The sequence below is a fragment of the Macrobrachium nipponense genome, chromosome 2 (genome assembly GCF_015104395.2).
Source record: "Macrobrachium nipponense isolate FS-2020 chromosome 2, ASM1510439v2, whole genome shotgun sequence".
Taxonomy (NCBI): domain Eukaryota; kingdom Metazoa; phylum Arthropoda; class Malacostraca; order Decapoda; family Palaemonidae; genus Macrobrachium; species Macrobrachium nipponense.
Genome location: NC_087201.1, coordinates 50,511,924 through 50,536,250, shown reverse-complemented (window position 1 = coordinate 50,536,250; position 24,327 = coordinate 50,511,924). Strand labels below are relative to the sequence as shown.

General features: G+C 42.0%; 1 protein-coding gene across 4 annotated transcripts in view; it reads left to right on the top strand.

Annotated features, from left to right (window-relative positions):
- Positions 1–24,327, top strand: part of LOC135220565 (calcineurin subunit B type 2) — a 421,288-nt gene that overhangs the window by 80,554 nt on the left and 316,407 nt on the right. For all 4 annotated transcript variants that reach the window (XM_064257793.1, XM_064257789.1, XM_064257791.1 and 1 more), the window contains one exon: positions 8,053–8,113. In XM_064257793.1, the coding sequence (XP_064113863.1) occupies positions 8,096–8,113 (18 nt within the window). In that variant the 5' untranslated portion in view covers positions 8,053–8,095. The remainder of the gene's footprint in view (positions 1–8,052; positions 8,114–24,327) is intronic.

Genomic DNA, 24,327 nt, shown 5'->3' with positions numbered 1-24,327 from the left:
TAGAAATCCCGACACCTTTGTAAGGCAGCGTTCTATTCTCTCTGTTGACGGAGACGCTAGAAAACCCCGAGAATCCATCCGAATCCCCAGATAAACTATGTTCTGCTGGGGATCCAGCTGGGACTTCTCGAGGTTGACTAGGAGTCCCAATGACTGCGTCATCTTTAATGTTATCGAAAGGTCCTCCAGGACAACTGTTGCTTCGACTTTGCTCGTATTAGCCAGTCGTCCAAATACATCGAGATTCTGATCCCCTCTAAATGTAACCAATGAGCCACATTCCTTAGGATACCCGTGAAGACTTGCGGGGCCGTCGAAAGTCCGAAGCAAAGCGCTCGAAATTGAAACACTCTTCCCTGTGACATGAACCTTAGGTATTTCCTTGATGCCGGATGAATTGGCACATGGAAATATGCATCTTGAAGGTCCAGGGATACCATCCAGTCCCCTGGACGAAGAGCAGAAAGTACAGAGGAAGAGGTCTCCATCGAGAACTTCTTCTTGATCACAAAGACGTTCAACGCACTTACGTCCAGAACCGGCCTCCACCCGCCCGAGGCTTTTGGTACCAGGAATAGACGGTTGTAGAAACCTGGTGAATGGAGATCTTGAACCGGTTCTATTGCCCTTTTCTGCAACATAAGTTCTACTGCTTGCAGGAGAGCTTGACTCTTGACAGGATCGTTGTATCTCGCTGTTAACTCCTTGGAGTTCTTGTTAAGGGAGGATATTCCCTGAAGGGGATGAGGTATCCTCTCTCGAGGATCGAGAGGGTCCAGCTGTCCGCCCCTCTCTTCGCCCAGACTCTGGCAAATTTCGACAGTCTGGCGCCTACCGCTATCTGGAGGACTTCTTCTTCATTTTGCCTTCCCTGCAGGTCTCCTGGAAGGTCTTCCTCTGGTATCCGGTCTTCTACCTCTAAAAGGGGTTCTTGAGGAGGAAGAGGCTCCTCGAAAGGGCTGCTGAAGAGTGTTTTATCCTTCTTTTGAAAGGAACCGCAGGCTTGAACCTCTTTGCTGACTGTGTCAGTAAATCCTGTGTGGCTTTTCCAGCTAATGATTTTGCTACATCCCTCACCGTGTCTTGTGGGAAAAGGTGGTTCGAAAGCGGCGAATATAGCAAGGCCGACCTTTGTAGAGGAGATACTGACTTGGACAGGAAAGACCCATACACTGCTCTCTTTTTCAAAACTCCCGATCCAAAAAGAGCAGCCACTTCCACCGAACCGTCCATCACCGCTCTGTCCAGACACGATAACACACTCGATAATTCTTCCATCGTGACAAATTCGGGATCTTGTGCTCTCTTCGCAAGGGCTCCCAAAGCCCAGTCCATAAAATTAAATACCTCGAGCGTCCTAAAGAGTCCCTTTAGTAGATGGTCCAGTTCACACATCCCCCAAGTAGCTTTTGCTGATAGTAAAGCGCGCCTCCTTGAAGAATCCACTAAGGAAGCGGTAATCTGCGTCTGCCGATGAAGGCAGTCCTAAGCCCATATGGTTCCTGGGTATCGTACCATCTTCCAGGTTTACCCGTCAACTTTGAAGGAGGGCATGAAAAAACAGTCTTGCCCGCCTCTCTTTTATTCTTAAGCCATTCTCCAAATCCTTTGAACGCTTTTTTCATACTAAGGGCTGGACGCATTTTTACAAATGAGGATGCCTATGGAGACTTCGTGCTCGATAGCAAAGATCCTGGAGAGGGCGGATCCGCTGGTTGAAGCTTATCTCCGAACTCCTGCAACAACAACAAGGACAATCTCTTATAATCAGAGACTACTACATCCACAGGTAATTCTTCATCCGAGACTTCTTCTTCTAAGTCTCCGCTGCCGGGGATCCTTTCGGAGAAGAGCGGTTCTTAGTTGTCGAGGGACTTCTGTCAAACGAAGAAGAACGTCGTCCGAGTGACAAATCCTTGCTACTACAAGGCGCAATCGAGTTCTTAACCGCACGAGATCTTCTCTCAGGCACCTGTTTCCTACCAGGTGAAGGGCTTCTACTCTCCGAAGAACTCATAAAGTGCGAAGGGGTCTTACTCTGACCTAAGCTCGTACAAGGCGCCTGGCGCCTACTCGACTCCTGACGCCTGCCCGACTCCTGGCGTCTGCTAGACTCCTGGCGCCTACCCGACTCCTGACGCCTGCTCGACTCGAAGCCTGAGCCTGCTTGATTCCTGGCGCCTGCTTGACTCCTGGCGCTTGTTGTGACTCCTTGTAGGCTCTTGACGCCTCTCACAAGACTCCTGGCGTCTGTAAGGCTCTATACGCCTGTAATATTCTTGGCGCCTACTAGGCTCTGTCAACTCTATGCTTCTCACAAGCTTCTGCTTCTTAGGCTCTTGACGCCTATCCTGATCCTCAGAAGAGGAGTCCGACTCCTGACTTCTCCTAAGAGACGTAGCTGACCGCTTGCTCTGCGAGCGGCTACCGCTGGGAACTTTCTTCCTATAGATAGGAGAGGATCGTTTAAAGGGAGAACGAGAGAGTCTCTCCGGAGACGAGCGCCTGCTAGTGTGAGAAACTTCTCTCCTACCAGGAGAAGACAATTTTGATCTCTTCACTGGAAGGGAGGAGTCTTTCCTTCGAGACGAATCCTTATGTAGAGCGCCTACCAAGGAGGATATTTGCTCCTGTAGATTAAGCAGGAAAAGCTTTGTCGGATCTTGAGGCGCTGGAGACGGTCTTCTCGCCCTCTTACTAGTCGAAGGAAAATCCTCTGGAAATCGCTCTGGGCTTGAATCAAAAGCGTCTCCTTTCGGCGCTACCCACGATCTCTTCAGAGGACGAGACTTCGAAGCAGAGCTCCATCCACGCCTGCACGAGGAGGAGTCCGACGCAGAAAAACACTCTTCCAGGATGCCTTTTCTACGGCTATCCAAGGCAGCCTGGGTCGTTACTTCAGGGTCTGCCGAAGGGACGCCTGATCGTTGGGGATGCTCCACATCCTCCCTGCGGCTTTTGACATTCCTCCTCCCCTGGTCCTGGGAGTTTGGAAGCGGTCTAGGCCTAGGAGCAATGCGGAGCCGATCAGACGCCCCCTCCACTGCACTGGGGTCACTGTATTCACTGACACTCTTACCTTGTGTTTCCATGGCTTTAAGCTGCTCCTGAAGCTCCCTGATCGAGGATCTCATTTTTTCCATTTCTGAAAATGAACCCTTAGATTCAACACAGGGAGAAGGGGCTGAGGTTATGGGAGAAACATCATCTGGTGTTTGTTAATTTCTGATTCAGGCTCAAAAGAACAAGATCTACTCGAGCTTCTAGCTGACGCTTTCCTAGCTCTATCCTTCTCTCTTTTCTTAATATAAGAAGCTAAATCCTTCCATCCTTGCTCCGAAAGCCCTTCACATTCAGTACAAGTTCTATCAACCGCACATTCAGAACCTCTACATTTACTACAAAGCGTATGAGGATCTACCTCTGCTTTAAACAACCTAGTTCTGCATTCTTCCCTTGCACAAACCCTAAACTTAGGAGTTACTTTAACTTCAGCCATCTTAATAGAAAAAACCAAATCCAAATCCTAATCCAGTCCAAAATAAGCGTATGCCAATCCCGAGAATAAACAAGAGTACTTCACCAAATGTCCAACCAATTCTCGGCAAATGAGCAGAATTCCAATCAGGAGAGACCAAACAACAGTTGTTGCCGGCTTCAGCGACAGAGAAAATCTGGCTCAGAAAACGGGAATGGTTGGGATTCCGCCACCCAGCGGCGGGAATGGTAGATCACCTGACCTACCGGTAGCGTGTGCCGCGAGTTTTGAATTCTGTCGGGACGACGGAGTCTATAGCTAAGTATATATCTGCCTGGTAAGTCGCATGTATAAAATTTAGGTCTTGACGACCAATCGCCGGAACCCATCAGGATTATTCAGCGCCCTAATGAAAATAAAATATATAAATTAGTATGATAAATTATGAATAAATGGGTGATAATAGTGTTCGGTACTGAATCTAGTACATAACTATGTATAGATTTTTTCACATAAAAATCATACGTATTATTTGTCAACGTGATTGTTAAAGAATTGTGGCTCTTTGTCAGTTAGCTTCACTTGGTTCGTCAGACGATTCCTTAACTGTAGTACGAACATAAATGCCAGATTGAATACTACAAAATCAACTGAGCTGATGTTCATGCTACATACTACAAGATAGGGATAACATGACTGAGAATGTAGAGACAACACCTACTAAAACAAGTATACAGTATAGCAAAGTGATGGCTGCCGTCTCTGCTGAAACTGCTCATTTATGTTTCGCTAATTATCGTTACTGCCGGACATCAAGAGTAGTATTAATCCCTTCCTGACTGTCAATCATTGCTCATTTATAATGTTGCATAAGCAAATTTCATTAATTTGACTACCTATTAAGAAAGTTAATTTTCTTTTAGGGTGAACGAAGAATATCAGTATATTTCAAAATTCACGAATAAATTGTTATAAATTATACATTTAAAACGCCATCAACTTACTTCGTTAATTGTCAAAAAGATATGCAACAATGGTCATTCTTACAGTAAATCTGTCAATTTACGCTGTGTTTTGTCAAATGTTCTGCAAATCTGTCATTTATCAAGGTCAATTGTTAATATGTCAATTTAAAGTGTGCAATGCCATTTATTTCTGTTAGTCTGTTCGAACTCAATTGGGAAAATGTGTAATTGCTGGGAACTTGACATGTCCCCTCGGTGCACATAAATTTATACACTAATACGTTGGTCAACTCCCACATCTCTCTCCGGGAGCCGTGCGATTTCGCATTACAAGGGTGTTGTCTAGGTTTGGACGGCAGTAGACCAAGACCACCGAGTCTCGAGTAGACAGGTAAGGAAATACTCTCGTCAGGATTCGTAGGTGTCGTACCGAAAGAAGTTATTCTCTTTATGGCTTTGACCTCATCCTTGAACTGGCTGTGATATGCGGCTTTGTAATACAATATGTTTCTCAGTGCGGGAGGTGTCGTCATTGGTGTGCTGGCAAATACGTCCGTTTTTGTACGCAAACTTCAATTAGATACCCGTTATTAGTTAGGAGCTGCCTAAGGCCCTGTCCACAATAGCGGGCATTGCCTGACGGGCAAACACTGTTCCCATAACCCGTTCCACTATACTGACCGACCGGGTATGGAGCCAGGACGATGCGATTATCTGGTAACACTGGTTCAGAAACTAGAGAAAATATAAACAGCTGGAGGTGCCCGACGGGAATGCCCGCTAGTATGGACAGGCCATAACACATTCGAGCTCTGCATGTGTAGCTTTCCGTGAGGAACAGTGCGTAACTACACATCTCACGTTCGCGGCTAGCAAGCATTCCTCAGGGACATTAAGGCGCCAACCCTCTACACAAGACGCAACACTACCACTCGAAGAGGCAACTGCAAGCTCTCCGCAACCAAGGGGCAATATCAATCAACAATGGTCTGCATTAAATATAGGGAGAAACAGACTTCATACTCCCTTTTAATGAAACCACAGGGCATCCACGAGTGTCTGAATGGAGACACGAAGGACCGAACACCCCTCCACACGACTGCTGACAACAAAGCAAATCCAGACTATTGGCCAGAAACGGGAATCTTGCCCTTGCACATGCCCTTTGATGCAAGCCGCGGCATTGGATGTGTCCTACAGAGCACTAGGAATGCCCATGCGCCGTTCAGACTACCGGCGAGAGAATGAGACCTGCTGGCCAATGTAAATTCGGCATCCAATGACGTCACGTTTAAAATTCAAAAGTCTAAATACTACAGTAATAAAAACCTTGTACTAATATGTTTATTTGTAATCCAGTCTTGAAGACGCTGCCGAGAGATAGGAAACAGTCCACTGACTAGGAAAGCACATAGGAAGAATCTTGAATAAGTTTTCCTTATTCCTGTTAATAACTTTTTGCTTGTTCTTAGATATCATTTTATGACAATAAACAACTTGATATACTATATACATACGAGTATATGTATTTTACATTATCACATTATATATAATTAATATATATATATATATATATATATATATATATATATATATATAGATATTATATATATATATATGTATGTATATAAGTCGTTTACCGTAAAAATGATTCCTAAGAATAAGAGGAAGACGGTAACTAACACAATCGTCAATGTTCACTGCCAAATCACAAATGAACTTTTATGAGTAGAAAACCACCTCTGCTTCTGCCGTTGAAAATTCAAGCACAACATCAAAGAGGGAGAGCGAAAACTGAAACGAATTCTTTCAATGAAAACATTCCAGCATCGTTACATATTTCTACAGGAATTCAACAATGTCCACGGCTGCCTAAATATAACGTTGCACTACATAGAAATTAATGCTACAGATGTCACGAGACAGATTGTTGGCGACTCTCATCCACCCCTTGTAACTAAAGACGTCTCTGACGAAGATTTGTTCAACCTCGTTGCCCTCGGGGTCACGCCCTCCGCAAAGGCCTCCCTTGCTTCCAAGCAAACATTACAGATCGTGTGTTGCCGCTACACTACTACTACTACTAATAATAATAATAACAACAACAACAACAACATATAATTTATTTTTTTCGTGATCTTAAATGGAAAAATAAAGTCCGCAACAGTGTGTGTGTATGTATATATATATATGTATATATATATATATATATATATATATATATATATATATATATATTTCTATATACAGGAAGCTTTCGCCAACTTCAGGCTGAAGAGGCCAACTTATCAAGTTTGCGAAGGAATCCTGTATGTACATACATAATACTGCGGACTTTATTTTTCATTGACTCGTCTGATTAAGAGTTTTCTTCCAATAATATATATAATAATAATAAAGATCAACACTACCGCCCGTTTCGATGAAACACGGTAGTATTCGGCACAACTGTCATGATGGTTCATAATACGACACCAGGGGAATCTTATGAGAGCGCACTCATAACTTCTCACCCGTTGCTGGTCCTTGGTCTAGATGAGTATAGTTGAGGCTCAAATGATCTTTGAGAGCTGCCTTAATTCTGAGATTAATATTTCACCTTCCTATGCTCATTTGATCAAAATTCAAACTCCTAATACCAAATTGTCATGAGTTTCCATGTAGGTCATGGAAATAATTTAATATGCTACAAAATTTTGTTCTGTGGTACTGTTTCTGAACAACAGGACCATCTGACCTCAACTAAATTCTTGAAATAATTGCCAAGCTCTGGCTGAAAAATCAAATTAATTGGGTCAAAATTGATCGCCGAGATCTTCGGGTTATTTGACACTGGTAAGTTAACTGAAGCTCTAAAACGAAACATGGATTCAAAAGTCTTCATCATTTTAGCGAATATGTTGATAAACGAAATTGGTTTTCTTCTGAATGAAAGTTGAAGTGGGAGAATTCAACAGAGCCCTTTACTCAGTCTGTTTCAGCCACATTCACATTCAGTGAAGAGAAGAGATTCATTTGCTTTTGTTCATCAAGAGACGTAGTGAATTGGCAACTTTTCCCGTATTTATTGCCCATGTGACTTGTTCTGGTTGTGGTCGAAGGTTTATTTCTCTCCTGCTGTGAATGTGAGCATGTTGAATTTATCCATTGGTTAAGTGAAATGAAGTTATAACGCTGAACTTGGATTACAAAAAAACCCTGTGGATTTATATTTATGTTCTTGTGATCCTAGATATAGCAGAAACCCACGGCAAAGGTTGTATACAAGGACTTGCTTTTGATTCACGAACATGCAACGTTTTCCATCAAAATTCTCCGACTTTTCCTCCTGCCTTTTTCATTTAGTACAACACATTTCCTGTTTCCCGCTTTAATTTTTCAATGAAACAGCAAGAAACTGGTTGTGATTAGTCTGAATCTTGCCATTTCCTGTCTTTGATGAATAGTAACTATTGTACTAATAAACTTTACTTCCATTTGTTGTCATTAAGGTATTAATAAAACATGAGAGCTCTCAAGTTTCATCAGGCTGAAGTTTCGACTGGTGCCTCGCTCCCGCATCCAATCTCTTTTGACCATTTATTCATTTAGTTATCTATTTATTTACAGGAACCGAACCTTGAAGCGTGCAACGATTCAGCAGCTGAAAGACATGCCTAAACCAAAGAAGGTCAGTTGAACTGTTAAGATCCTTTTGATTTCTTATAATCAAGTACTTTTTTTAAGGGTTACTCAATTCATTCATTCATTCATTCTTCTACTTCTTGTAACAACTGATCCATAATCCTGAGAGGTTGGATAATGCTACTGCTTGATATAACATTACTTATCAGTATATGAAATACCAAAATACATTTTAACCTCATAATATCTAAAAGGCTTCAGGTGCTGTAAGGCCATCAGAAATCATTCTCAACATCATTATTCAAAATGTATCCAAAATCTTGAGAAATAAGTAGAAGAATTGGAGAAGCGTCCCACTCTCATAATCTTACATATCAGCATCCTCAATTCTACAGAAGACCTCTGGTATTGGATTGGGGTGCGTCCTCGCACGTCAACAGAATATTCACTGGAGCCATGTTAGGATTCCTTTTTTCTGCCACAATAGTTCTAAACATTGACTTTTGGATTAATCTGCTAACCCGATAATCCATGCCATTATCATTTGTCAAAATAGCTAATGCCTCCATTCCAGTATTAACTTGTAGGTCACCGTCCAGGCACTGAATACTCCAATGTTGCTAATCTTCACTGGTCGAGACTCTGTTAGTGCAGAGGGCATGTTTTTGCATGGCATTCTGTTGTGGTCATCCTTCCAAATATTAATCCTATCCCAAAATTAATTAGTTACAAGAGCAATATTCAAGCAGAACACAATAACTCCAGAGACGGGCCCCAAGGCAAATGGAGAAATATCCATCCCACAACATACAGCAGTGCAATAATACAATACAAAATCATATATATTTCTTTTGTGTAGCATATTCCATTGGTTAATAACACCTCTAACACAAAATAGTACATGAAAATGTGCTGAGCAACATAAAACATTTGATATGAGTGTGATAACTGTAACATTATGGAAGATGGGCAAGCAATATTTCTTATGACAGCTTTCTAAATGGTGGGAAAGGAAACCACTTTAAAAAGTGTATGTATATCCCTAGTTATAGAATCATTACAGACTGTATGCTAGCACGAATGCCGCTCTTTTAATTAGTCTGCTGCCCTTTTCTATCTTGGAACGCCTTCAGAGTGCCGCTATTCAGTTGATATGGAATAAAGTTCCAGCCCCTGGTTTAAAATTAGCAGCTCTACTGCGGTTTTCCTTTCTCACTGTTTCTCTATTTCTTCGAGGGGTGTCCTGTTCCATAAATAGCCATTTGTCTCTATGTCCCCAGCTTTCGTGAAACTTCCTTGAAAAGGAAAAGAAATCAAAGACATACAGGAAATATTAAATAGCAAGTGGCTGTATCCCGTTTTTAATTCTTCCACTGAACATTATATTTTTTCTTTTTCCTCACTTGCCCCTTTCGCTCTCCACATCCGATACACTCCCTGCGTTTTATGACAGCTTGAAAAGATGTATTATTTTCATCTTCAAGATCGCGGTCTATCACTTCATAGATCTACATCGCCCTCAAAAAAATCAAATGCCGAAACCTCCGTAATCTGTGAAATAATTGGCGAAAGTGGATCCACCCAATGTGAATGAAAGCTCTGCATGGTTATTCATTTCCCTGTCTAGGCACCATTCCCAGCCAGGAGAACTGCCGAGAGGGGTCGGTTACTTGGTGAGGGGACTTCCGGACACCAGGGTTTTGCGGGGGTAACGAAGTGGCGATGGTGCGTGGCGCTGAGCACGACCCAAACAGTGCGAGTGAGAGAGCGTTGAAGGTGAAGTAACATTCACACAAGTGTTTGCTGTGCCTAGGAGAGAGAGAGAGAGAGAGAGAGAGAGAGAGAGAGAGAGAGAGAGAGAGAGAGAGAGAGAGAGAGAATCAGCGTGTGTCGATTCGTTCGAATTGATAGATGGCTTGATCGCGTCACTTATATTACATTTCTGTTATATACCCCCAAAAAACTGGTAACTCTAACCAAGCTAAGTCATGTCTAGGTATCAATCACATTTGATACCATCCCTGCAGAAGCCGTCGGTACTTAGTAGAATGACTTGACTTATGGTACTAATATTGGGCCTTAATAGAAAGGTAGATTTATAGAAAAATTAGATTTTTGAAAGATGAGAACATTTATTTTCATTATATTTTTTTCTGAAAAATGAAGTTTATAAAAGTTTCTAACTCTAAATAATTTTCACTTTGTTTATGTACAACTTTCACTATGCACATCTACTCTTATGTATCTCAAGGTTGGAAGTCTTTAATAACAAAAAAAAAAAAAAAATTAATAAAATTGGGGAGAAATTCTTCCCAAGTGGTTCACAACCCTCTACTAGTCACTCCTCTGTTTTAGAATCCCAAGCCAATTAAGCCCCTAAGGGCAGCTGTGCATATTTGTGTGCAAAATTGTCTACTTTGCAATGTTGGGGACTTTTGACAAAATCTATTTTGCTAATATGATAATGAATGTATAAAAACTCTCTCTTTCATGAAATTGCCAAATTATGTGATTGTGCGTCATGCTACACAACAGCTTTTAACATGGGAAAGAAATTAATTCAAATAAAGCATAAAGTATTAAGATAGCTTTTGAGTTTTTCTTTTAATTCTGAGGCATGATGTGAACACTCACGGAGAGAGAGAGACAGACTGTTTTAACTAAAAAATAAATAATAATAAATAGAAATTGCAGCCACGGAAAGTGGCAAGTAGGGTGCAACTGTTGAAAGGACGTGAAAGAATTTCATCGATAACAAGACATCAGATCCAGTGGAGATTTTTTTTTTTCTTTTTTAAGAACTATTGACGAAACCATTCGACTAAAACTAAATCAGATGTTCCTAGACAATTCGATGATGCACTCAGAACTCATCCATACTTGCTTATTAGAAATTAAATACCAAAAATAAAAAAATAAAAACAGAAAAAAAAAGGGGGGGGGGGTGAGATATGGGAGAGCTGTTTCGGGAAGAGTGAAACTTGGAGGACAAGACGCGTCGCTGACGCCATCTTTTACAGAGTGAGGTATCTTCCCATGCTTTTCAATAGAAAACCACTAATTAGGACTACACGAGCGTTAATAGCGTTGCGTTAGGACGCTGATGGCGCCCAGCTGCTAGGACGGCACTAAATAGATCTTTGGGCTCCTCCACCTGGGCGCCCAAATGCAGGGGGAAGGGGGGCCACTTGCCCCTTGCTGAAATAATCGAAATATTATATATATTATATTATATATATTTGTGTGTAAATGTATAGCCACTATGTATGTATCGGGTAAAAAGGATCAGTAGATCCTATGTATATATATAATATATATAATTTTATATATATGTATATATATTTATATATAATTTATATATATATATATATATATATATATATATATATATATATATATATATAATTATAATATATATATATATATATATATATATATATATATATATATATATATATATATGTATATATAATATATATATATATATATATTATATACATATGTATATAAATATATATATATATATAATTATATACATATATATTTATATATTACATTTTACTATATTCTACAGTTTATTCTTTGTTTAAGTAAAATAAAGGTATCCTTATCATATTGTATAACATTTGTATGCAGTATATGACTGCATCGCTTCTTGCTTCACTTAAATTATTGGAATAGCAATTCCACTCTGTGTGTGTGTGTGTGTGTGTGTGTGTGTTTTACATAATTGCTTTATTTACTAGAGAAATGCAGGCGCTGATACCGATTTATTTTTGGAATCAACCTGCTATTTCATAGGGTCAAGTGTTTTGTCTGATAGATACCTGAAACTATCCTGGTATGTTCGAAGATTTGACCCCCTTGGAAAAGATGCTGCGGGAGTCCATGCTCATCTACAGATGCCACTCAACTCCAGTACCATGAGAAACAGCAAATTTCTTTGTGAAGTTGTAAGTAGGCCGGCTTTATATGTCAAAATGAATTATTATAGCAGTAATAAAAATAAAACTTGTCGCCATGCTCTCGGTGGTTTCCAAACATAACGGGAAATTGGCCAGTAGAGTTTGTCCGATAATGCAGGGTGAACCCAACAGTGCCTCCCAATTCCTTTGCATGTCTAATGATTTCGAGGCACAAGCCTGTCACACATCCTACTTGGGCGGCATCCATAATGAACTAAACATGCTAGTTTGATACTCAGTAACGCTTCAACAATAGAGCTCACGTAGCCTAGCCAAAAACTCAGCATTAGCCAGCGTCAGCAACGCGACGTTTTTAGCGCTCGTGTACACAGACCCTTAGAGAAGAATAACCCCCACCTGTTTCCTAGTTGTGTAACTACCAGGAGTATGAAGAGGGCTTCGGCTATAATTGAAGAGACTTAGGATTTACAAACCCAAGAAGGATCAAATGAAGGATCTTTGAGCTTAGAAGAACTGTTCCAGGATAGTGATATTTTCCCTAGTGCTGACCTAGAACAAATTTCCCAAGCAGAAAAAGAAGAACCTGTTGTTCTTGAAGAGACTCATTGTAGTCAAGAGCATTCCAGAAGATAGTATATGAAACTACAGTAACTGGGCTTGCAGATACTGAGAGTTCAGCCCTTGAAGTTAGTCAAGTGACAAGAAAGAACTAATGGAACTGCAGAAGAAGGATACAATGTTAGTTGATTTGTTCTTCAGAGTTATTGATCAAAAAGATTGATTGATTGATTGATTGTGTCTATCAAATCTGGCGTTACAACATCTGGGTAATTGACACCGAAATAAATAAAAACGAAAAAATTAAATTTCAAATAAATTTCATATAAAAATATCTATAAATATATGTATATAAAAATTTTGTTCATATATAAAAGTTCTTACAAAGACAATCTATGTATAATTTAAATTTGGTTGAGGAGGCCTGCCTCCCCCATAAATTTATATAACTGCTCTATATTACAATCCTTTCCAAGAATTGTAGCTAGGATAAAATTACCTACTCTGTCACGACCCCAAGACAGGAACCTATGTCTCAAATTCCCGAATCTGGGACACTCAACCAACAAATGTTTCACAGTCAAGGGCACAGTACAGTTCTCGCAAAACGGAGGATTTTCAAGAACCCATGTGTAAGTCTTGTATGTCCAATCAAGAACCCATGTGTAAGTCTTGTATGTCCAATCCTCAATCTGCACAACATTGATTCTTGTCTCCTTGTCTTATACGGATATGACCAAGGAGACACTGATGAAGTGATACTGCGCATTTTTTTATTAGTTAAAATATCCTCCCACTGGGACTGCCAACATTTTTTAACTCTCTGATCTACTCAAGAAGAGATGCAACAAACTCCCACCTGTTATTATCTAAAAAAAAATTTGCTGATGAGGATCATAGACCTATAGATATACCAGGAGACACTGATTAGGGTGAATATCATGAAAATTTTATTCCACATCCATTGAGGAAGCAAGTGGCAGCAGCAGCACATGAGTCTGGACATGTGGGAATCAGGAAAACTGCTGAGAAAATCATGAAGTATTTTTTTCTGGCCTGGACTTCATAATAAAGATGTTAGCAGGTTCCGTCGAGTGTGTCACACTTGCCAGATAGCTGGAAAGCCGAATGAAAACATTCAGAAAGACCCCCCTACAACCTATAGAAGTTAGAGGAGAATCCTTTGGCAAGGTGATTTTACATGTGGTTGGACTGCTTCCAAAAACGAAGATGGGAAGTGAATATCTGTTAACCTTAATGTGTCCTGTGAAAAAAGTATCCTTGGCAATCCCTGTCAGAGGCATATCTGCCAAGGTAATTGCTGAGAAGTTAGTGGAATTTTTCTCAAAGTTTGGAATGCCAGAAATTGTACAAAGGGATAGAGGAATGAACTTTACTTCTAAAATGTTCCAGGATGTGATGAACTTGTTAGGAGTGAAACAACAGTTACCAAGTGCTTATTCATCCAGAGTCAAGGAGCCATAGAAGTTCCAGCAGACATTGAAAAGTATGCTGACAAAGTATTGTTCTGGGTCAGGAAAAGAATGCGATGTTGGTTTACCACTATGTTATTCGAAATATGGAATGCTTATCAAGAAAGCATGGGATGTTCACCTAATGAGATGATTTTTGGTAGAGAAGTAAGACCGTTGAAGACTTGCAGAAAACTGAGAAGAAAATCAAGAGGAAATCCAAGGAGTATATGTGACGGACTTGAGAAAAAAGTTGAGAGAGATTGGAAAATTCTCTTTAAAAAATCTGAAAGTAAGTCAAGAGAAAATGTCAAGGAGATATGATGATACTAAGATAAAAACATTTTCTTGTAGGTCAAGAAGTTCTAGTGTTCTTACCAGTAAAAAGGTTTCCCCTTACCAACAAATTTTAAGATCCTTACAAGATAACCGAGAAGTTAAGTGATAGAAATTATGTGACTGAAACACCATGAAGAAGAAAACAAAAGAGGAAGATGCCTGTGAATCTCTTGAAACCTCACTTCTCAGGGACTAAAATTGAAACTGTTTCAGTAACACAGACAACTTCATCCACAGAAGATGACGAAGTCTAAGAATTGGGAGCTGAAAACAAGATGAATAATTCTTCAATTTTGGAAAATTTTGAGGATAAATCAAAACATCTGAGTGTTAAGCAAGGTGGTGAAATGAGTGGTGATTAGAAGTTTCACAGAAATTTTGCAGTGTACATAGGCGAGCCGAACTGACAAAGTATGAGATCAAGATTAAAGAAGATGGAAAACCATTTAAATAGAGCTTATTGCTTATCACTTTATCATCAAGATGTATCGAAGAAAGAATTTGAATATTTGTTGCAGCATGGATTAGCCTAACCGAGTTCAAGTAACTACAGTTCTCCATGTGTGTTAGTGAAGAAACCAGATGACTCATTTAGGATGTGTAGTGATTATAGGAAACTGAATTCCATCAGTGTGGCTGACAATTATCCTTTGCTTCTTATAGATCAGTTACCTATAGACTTGTTGAAAGTATATTATCAAATTCCCTTGGATAAAAATGCTAAGATGCTGTCAGCTTTTATTACTCCTTTTGGACTGCATCAGTATAGTACTGTTCTGCCATTTGGTCTGTCTGATGAATGCACCTGCAACATTCCAATGAGTAGGAAGAACATCTGAAGATTCTAAAGAAAGTGTTCAAGAAACTACAAGAAGCAGGACTAACAGTCAACCTAAAAAGGAGTGAGTTTGGGAATGCAACTGTTAAGTATCTTTGATTTGAAGTTGGAAAAGGCCTTCTCACCTTTGTAACTGCAAATGTAGAATGTATCTGTAAGGCTACTCCACCAACTATTAGGAAACAGCCAAACTATGGGCAATCATCGTACTTAAGAGGTGAGATGCAGTTCTCCACCGAGTTCTTGAAGTTTGTAATTATGTTGTGTAAAGTTAGAACCCATTTCTGGAAAGAATAATGCAATTGCAGATTTATCCTGTTGCAAACTGTGGGCTTCAAACCCGGGATAACTAACCTACTAGGGGGAGAAGTCTTATGAAGTTACCTTTGTAAAATCCCCAGAAGGAGTTTTATGAAGTTGCCTTTGTAAAATGTACCTTTTATGTTCAGGTTGCATAATAAGATTATGTTTAGGTTGCATAATAAGATTAACTTAGAATTGATATGTTCAAGTAATGTAAGTTCAGGATTCACAAAAACATAATTTAAAGTTAAGGAATAGCGTAGAAAGGAAAGGTAGAATGCTTCGTCTCCAAAGCAGAAGTTGCTGTCATCACCTTTGCAAAATCCTTGCTCGTTCTTTTTTTATTATCACATTAACCACTGAACGTGTATGCCTCGTTTTTTGTTGTTGTTGTTGTCCAGACCACGTGTCGACTACACCATATTTTGTAATAAAGCTTCAAGAATCTTCTGTGACCAAAACATTTTGCATGGTATTTCATGATGTCATATTCAGAAGTGACGTCACTTTTCTTTCAAAAACATTCTATGATTTGCTTTAAGTTTAATAGATTCTTAATGTCTGATACCGTGTGATGTTAATTGTTATTAATAACCATAATCTCACAATTTCCCTCTCTCTAGTTTTTAAAGGAAATCTATTACGATTATTGTAGAGACCTCGTTCCCAAAATGCTTTGACGTTACCCACCCATTCTGGAGTCGTATTAACCAAGAAGTTTCCATATGTGCATAAAATTAGTCATTCAGACTCATAATTGTATGTAGAGAGACGTTAAAGCTCTTTCTCTCTCTATCATTCCCCAGGAATTTAATTTTTACAGTAATTCAAAGAATTGTAATTGGTCACTCTTTGTTACATTTCTATATAATTGCTGTTATTTGTGGAATCTGAACAGACATTGTGTGAAAGTGTGTATCTTGTAATGGCGACTATAAAGTGTGTTCAACTGAATATATTGTGAAAGCCATCTTTTGGTAACAATTCTGCAGAAAGCAGAGGTGAACTTAATTTTTAACCATGTTGAAGATTGAATATGGTATATGCAAACTAGTGATTACTGTGTTACGTTTAATTGTCTCACATTTTTGGTGGTGAATTTGATACTTTTCCGCACTGTTTTCATTTTTCCGCACTGTTTTCATGTTTTAGCATTTACATTTTGTTTAACATTGCATACTTGATTTAATTTAACACTTATGAATTAATTTTCATTTACTTGCATTTTCTTTTTGAATCTTAAGTATTTCTTAACAGTTTGAATTTTACACGGGTAAATGAATTTTTTACTTAATTAATTTCTTGATAAATTAGTTGTGATTTAATTTTGTTTAATGATCTCATTCAAGAATTAATTAAAATATATTTTTATATTAAAATAAAGTTTCACATATACTACTGCCATACCTGGCAGTCAAAAATTCAAATTTTGGTGGTGGCGGCGCTGCCGTCATTAGTGTAGGTGAATGGGACCCGTTCACTTTCAGAAACTACCCACAATTTGTTGAGCCGCAACGTCCATATGTGGGGAGGAGGGCGGGCTCTGATTATGTAATTGTTTTGTAAGTATATGTGAAACTTTATTTCATTATAACAATATTTTCACATAAGTGACTTACTAAAAAATGACATAGCTCATTCCACGTTCCAAGAAAGGTGGGAATATGGAAATTAATCTTTCCAATATTAAATAAGTTAAGGATTTATAAAAAATAAGATTGCTTGCATTAACATAATGCTTGCAGTACCTTACTTGGTGAGAGAGCAGTTGCAGGTGAGTGCTGAATCTGGTCGGCGCTCTCAGCACCTATAGGTGACGTGGCAGTAATGGCCAAGTTCGTCCCTACTTGTAGTGGGATTTTGTAACCATGGAATTTCTCAGCTGGTTAACAAAAAACAATTTGCCCTTGCCCTTGGCAAAGACCAGACAACAAGCCAAAGAAACCATCACCTATACTAAAATCAAAACCGCACCTCTAACCATAAAAAACTGCAGGGTAATCTAGGTACATCTGGGTACCAGACTTACCATAGACTAAACAAAGCTCAAAAATACAAGCTGAGGAGACAGTAGAAGGAAAGAAGTCCCCCTATGCTTCCTCTCACAAAACCATGCCAGCTATGGATAAAGGGCCCAACTTAGTACAGTTTTCAAAAGCTGCTTCAATATCGTTGAGATATTGTGATGCAAACACTGACTTCAATCTGCAGAATGTCTTGAAGAATGGAAGACTCCAACATATTATGTCGAAAAGCTAATGACATCGCTACTGCATGAATCTCATGATGTTTTACCTTAAGGACAGGTAGGACCTCTTCTCGAACTTGTAAGTGGGCCTCCAAAATAAGACTTAGAAGAAAAAACAAAGAGCGTTCTTGGAGAGTGGACGGGTAGCTCTTACTGGATGTAACAGTAGCTCCTCTTCTTCTGGTCCCAAAATATCCATAAGGTTTCTTATCACAAAAGAATGAGGCCAAGGTTTTGATGGGTTCTCGTTCTTTGCACAAATGTCTCCTGCATAAGAGCACACTGCATCGTTTTAAGCGAAACCCACCTCCTTACTGATGGTATAAATTTCACTCACCCTATTTGTTGTTGCCAAGCAGACCATAATGGCTCAAAATACACACCTGAATCATAACCACTACAAGACAATGTCAGTTGCAGCCGACTTTTGCAGACTTTTCCACCTTCAATGTTTCGAAGAAGTAAATTAGATTGCTGATATCCAGATTGGTCGAAATGTCGAGACCTCTATAATTAAAAACCGAGAGGATCATAGATCTACAGCACTTTATGGTAGATGTGACTCACTCTGCACCAACTTCTGAAAATCCTCCACTTCGACTGCTTTAACTTGCAAGAAGCCCTCCTGCATCTTGCAATAGCTTCTGCCGCTCTGCAAGAAAATTCTTTTGCTCTGACAAGACTCCTGACAGTCTGAAGTCTGTCAGGGCCAGAGCAGACAACCCTTGATGGTACCTGTCGAAGTTGGGTTGAGCAGAAATGAATATTGTGGAAGAAGCCTGGGGAGGTCCACAAGGAGATTGAGAAGATCTGGGAACCATTCTTTCCTGGGCCAGAATGGGGCCACGAGAGCCACTGTCACAGTCTGATGCGACAAACTTACTGATGACCTCTCTTATGAGTCCGAAGGGGGGAAAAGCATAATCGTCGAGGCCTGTCCAATCCAGGAGCATTGCACCTGTTCTCCATGCTAGAGGAACCATAACAGACAAGCAGCAGATCGGCAGCTGATTGTTCCTGAAGAAAGACTTCTTGATTGACTTTGCTGGTGGACATATTGGACTTGGGTCTAGTCTGAATCTTGGCCTTACCTCCCCAAAAGGGGGTGCTTCCAAAGAGGAAAAGACTTAGCTCCTGTATAGGGAGTCTCCTTTGGGCACCTTGTAGATTGAGAAAGTTCATTTGTCAACTTCTTTTAAAGATCCGAAAGCACCTGTTGCACAGTCTCCTCCAAGAAAAGGTGTGACTTATTCAAGGGCGAGCAAAGTAAAGCCAACTTTTGGGTCATAGTTACTCCCCTAGATGCAAAGGAGCACCACAGTTCCCTTATCTTGAAAAGAAAAGTTAACTCTCCTGAGCCATCTCTGACTGCCTTGTCCACACAGGACAAGACATCCAACGTGAACTCCCGTCTAACACGAACTCCCGTACAACGCGAACTCCTCATCTAAGGACTGGTATTCCTCAGTCTTCCTGGCCAGTGCTCCATTAGTCCAGTCCAGGAAACTACAGACTTCCAGGACTTTGAATAAATTCTTCGTCAGATGGTTGAAGTCTGGCATCAAAAACATCACCTTCACCGCAGCAAAAGTTGACCTATTGGCATCTACCAGACCCAAAAAGTCTCTCTGGGAAGAGGCAGAGATTCCCAGGGAAGGAACTACTCCATTAGCATATTAGTAGTAGTACTTCTTTTTGAGAAGTTTTGAAGGAGGATAGGCAAAAGATGCCTTACCTAACTCTCACTTGTAAACCAACTCATTCACCTTCTTCAATACAGGCAGTTCCCGGTTATCAGCAGACTCAGTTAATGGTGATCTGGTTTTATGGGGCTTGTCTAGTGCCATAAAATCAGCGATTTATGGTGCCATACAAGGCTGAGTTTCAGTTATCGGCACCATAAGGTGCTGCTAATGAGAGTTATGGTGCCATAATATACCTAACAGAGATGCCATTAACTGGTTATCAGTGCCATTAACCGAAACTCGGCACCATAAGCACCATAAATAGCAGTTACAGTTAATGGCGGTTTTCACTTATCGGTAACCTGCTGACAACGGAACCCCAGTTGATATCGTCTTAGCAGACTGAGATAAAACCAACTTTGGCAGACCACTTATGATTGTCTTCCTATCCATAACAAAAGTCAAAGGAGATGATAGAAGAGCTGGTTCAAAGAAATCTACATAGTTCAGAGGAAAATACTTGAGGAGGTTTGAATATGCTGATGAAGGCTTGAAGTTCTGCTCTGGTTCCTCTTCTTCTGACAACAATGGCGACTGAGCAATACCTTCTCCTAGAGGCGCAGTAGCCTTCTTGAGAAACCCCAAGCTCAGTCGACTACCGACTGACTGGCGAGGTATCGCATGCGGGAGGAGGCAAATGAGGCGCAGCCCCTGTTGAAGAGAGACTGGAAGAGTCAACAGCGTGAGAGCAAAACCAATGATCCGAGTGCCTTGGCGCCAGAATCTCCCTGTCACCAGCAAGACCATGACTCTCCTCTGGCGACTGAGCTTAATCATGAACAAAAGAATCAAGGCAAAGGTGCAGGATCTTTGAGGACTCCTTACTTGCTCCCTATGCTTCTCCACCAGAGGAGTCGAACACTGCAAAAGATGCATGTCTTTTGAGAGGACAAGAAACCACTACACATCGATGATGTCGCTTCTTATCAGGCGACAACTCTTCTGATTCTGACGAAAAGCACACTTCACTCACCTCAATCTTTTTCCAATCACACTTAGTCGAAACCTGAGAGTCAACAGATTTGACATAGTCGATGACTGCCCGTGGGCAAACCCCCCTCCCACTTGACCTCTGGTATGTCTTCTCCCAGGTGCGGGGGAGCGGGACAGTGACCTTCGTCTAGGAGAACTGGGGAGATGGACAGCCTCCTCAGGCACATGGCAACTCATTTTGGTGTTGTTGCCAATATTTCAAACAGTTCCATGGGCATTTAAATCCACGGATAACCAGCTTAGACTCTCTTCAGGGGGATCTTTCAGTGGTCACTGTACATGTCTGGAGGCAGTTTTCCTTTCTACAAATATCTTCATTTCTTGATATTGTAGGTAATAATTGGTGAGCAAGGAAATATGAAATAAAGCATAAGTTTGATGAGTGAGAAAATAAACAATTGTATACAGACAGATCTCTCTCTCTCTCTCTCTCTCTCTCTCTCTCTCTCTCTCTCTCTCTCTCTCTCTCTGACAAAATGACAATTTGTCCAAAATTGCATTTTTCCTAACTATACAAACCTGAGGTCCTTTTACAATAGGAAGATTACTAGCGGCAGCTGGATAGGTCGTAAGCTTTCGAACAAGGGGTTCGGTAGTTAACTGCTTGTCCGACAGTGCGCGTGCCGCGCGACTGGGAGGTGAAGAATCACTTTTGCTTTAGGCCCAAGCAAAAACTGCAGAGTGAGGGGTGGCATGAGGTGGGGCTATGTGTAACAGGACTTCAGGTTTGTATAGTTAAGGATAAGGATAAATGCAATTTTGGACAAATTGTCATTTGTTCCGACACAGGATACATACCTTTCGGTCCTTTTACAATAGGAAGACTCACTTCTTGGTGGGAAGAATCTGAGTCTTTTGTGAACAGACTGGTGTTCGCCCAACCTTGGAATGCCTCCCTGGTCATAAGAGCAAGGGAGGGATCCAAGCCTCTGTCCGATTGATCAGGGTGTGCACCGCAGGATCAATGGTCAGACCTCTGGACCAAGTACTAAGAGAGAGGCAAGCGTATCTCTTCGTACCAGCAAGCAAGAACAAGTTCCTGTTTGCAAGAGGCAATATAAAGTTATGGGTTTGTCTCTTGTTGGCATCCACTTCCCACCCCCTTGTAGGAGGAAGTGGTGGATATTCTGCTCCTATCCCTAGTGAAAGGGATAGGATGTCATATAGCTCACCTGCATCTCGTCCTCATCCAGTGTAGTGACGACCGTAACCCTCTGCCCACAGGTAGAGGAGAAGAAAAAGATGGGAAGAGAAGCCAGTCACACTCTCATTCGAACATCCATTCTCACAGTCACACCAGGACTCAATGCTGTTCTGCCTGCGAGGGTCTGGGTTAGCTACACAACTTGTTGAGCAGCCACCACGGGTCCCAAGGAAAAGGTATCCAAGGACCTGTGGGCAATATCTCGAAGGTAGAAGGACGTGAGGGTAGTCTGGTTGGACCAGACACCTGCCTTCAGGACCTGCGCCACGGAGAAGTTCTTGCGGAACGCAAGGGAAGGACCAATGCTCCTGACTTCGTGGGCTCTCGGACGGAGTGTACGGGTGTCGTCACTACCATTACCTCATACGCTCTCCTGATCACCTCACGCAGCCAGAAAGAAAGTGTTCTTGGATACTTCTTTCTTGGTTACCCCGGTGCTAATGAAGAGGCGTCGACACTCAGGCCTGAGGTGTCGAGTTCTCTTCAGGTAGCGCCGTAGCGCCCTCACAGGACAAAGCAGCATCTCATCTGCATCATTATCGGTGAAGTCCATTAGGGAGGGGATTGTGAAAGACTCGAACCTGTCGTCAGGGATCGACAGTTTCCGAGTCTTCACAATGAAGTTCGGGATGAAATCGAGCGTCACAGATCCCCATCTCCTGGAGTGTCGTACATCGAAGGAAAGACCATGAAGTTCCCCTACTCTCTTTGCCGATGCCAGAACCAGCAAGAAGAGGGTCTTGAGGGTCAGATCCCTGTCTGACGACTCTCGGAGTGGCTCGAAGGGTCTTTGAGTCAAACTCCTAAGGACGATAATCACGTCCCACTCAGGGGGCCTGAGTTCCCTGGGTGGCCAAGACCTTTCGAAGCTCCTCATAAGTAAGGAGATCTTGAACGAATTAGAGATATCCAGTCCCCTCAGTTTCAGGACTAGTGCCAGAGCGGCTCTATATCCTTTCACTGTGGGGAATGAGAGGAGCTTCTCTCGGCGAAGAAAAACGAGGAAATCCGCTACCTGCTGAAGAGTGGCTCTGAGAGGAGATAGACCCCGTCTACGACACCAACCACAGAAGACGGCCCACTTCCCCTGGTACACAGCTGCAGAGGACTGACGGACGTTTCCAGCCATCTCTGTTGCTGCGCTGCGAGAAAAGCCTCTCGTTCGCAAGAGATGGTGGATAACAGCCAGCCGTGAAGTCGTAGAGACTGGACTGTTCGGTGGTACCGTTCTACGTGTGGCTGGGCGAGAAGGTTGTGCCAAGGGGGAATCTCTCTTGGTTCTCCTGCAAGAAGAGCCAGCAGGTCCGGATACCAAATGGCCTGGGGCCATTTGGGAGCCACCAGGATCATCCTGAGATTCGGGGTGGTCAGCACTCGACTGATCACCTTGCGAATCAGGCTGAACGGGGGAAAGGCATAGGCGAAGAGGTTGTCCCACGGATGTTGAAGAGCGTCCTCTGCAGCTGCCCATGGGTCTGGCACAGCTGAAAAGAAAACCTGAAGTTTCCTGTTGTGCCGGGTGGCGAACAGGTCCACTACTGGTCGCCCCCACAGGTCGAAGAGCCTTTCCGCCACGTCCTGGTGTAGGGATCATTCGGTTCCTATCACCTGATCCCAACGGCTGAGCTTGTCCGCTACCACATTCCTTTTGCCTGGAATGTAGCGTGCTGACAGTTCTATTGAGTGAGCCTCGGCCCACTCGTGCACCTGCCGTGTCAACTGGTACAACGGAAGAGACACTAGGCCCCCTGTTTGTTGACGTAAGCCACTAACAGGGTGTTGTCGCACATCAACACCATTGAGTGTCCCACCAAGCGGTCGTGGAACTCTTGGAGCGCGAGAAACGCTGCCTTGAGCTCCAGAACATTGATGTGAAGGTGCTTGTTGCAATCGTCCCACACACCTGAAGTCAGCAACTCCTCCAGGTGTGAGCCCCATCCCTCGGTCGATGAGTCTGAGAACAGCAGCATCTCCGGGGGGAAGGGGGGGGGGGTGAGGGACACGGGGAAGTATGGAGGATCTGTTGCCTGTGACCAACTCTCCTTTAGTCTCCACTGAAGAGACCGCAGGTGAAGACGCCCGTGAGGGACTAACTCCTCGAGTGATGACAGGTGTCCGATCACGACTTGCCATCTCTGAGCTGCCTGTTCCTGCTGAGACAGGAACTGGTTGGCTGCCTCCCTGAATCTGCTGATCCGCGAGTCTGCAGGGAAAACTCACCCTGCTACTGTGTCGATCAGCATACCCAGGTACTTCATCCACTGCTTGGGTTCAAGATCGGACTTCTCGAAGTTCACCACGATCCCCAGATCGCGACAGAACTTGAGTAGTCGATCCCTGTCCTGCAGCAACTGCGGACTAACCAATCGTCGAGATACCTCAGAAGACGTATCCCGTGCGAATGGGCCCAAGCAGATACCAGAGTGAACACTTGCGTGAACACCTGTGGGGCAGTTAAGAGACCGAAGCAAAGTGCCCTGAATTGGTACACCGTCCCATCCAGGATGAAGCGGAGGTACTTTCTGGAGGACTGATGGACGGATATCTGGAAATACGCGTCCTTCAGATCCACTGAAAGCATGAAATCGTTCTCCCTGATGGAGTCGAGCACGGAACGTGCCGTCTCCATCATGA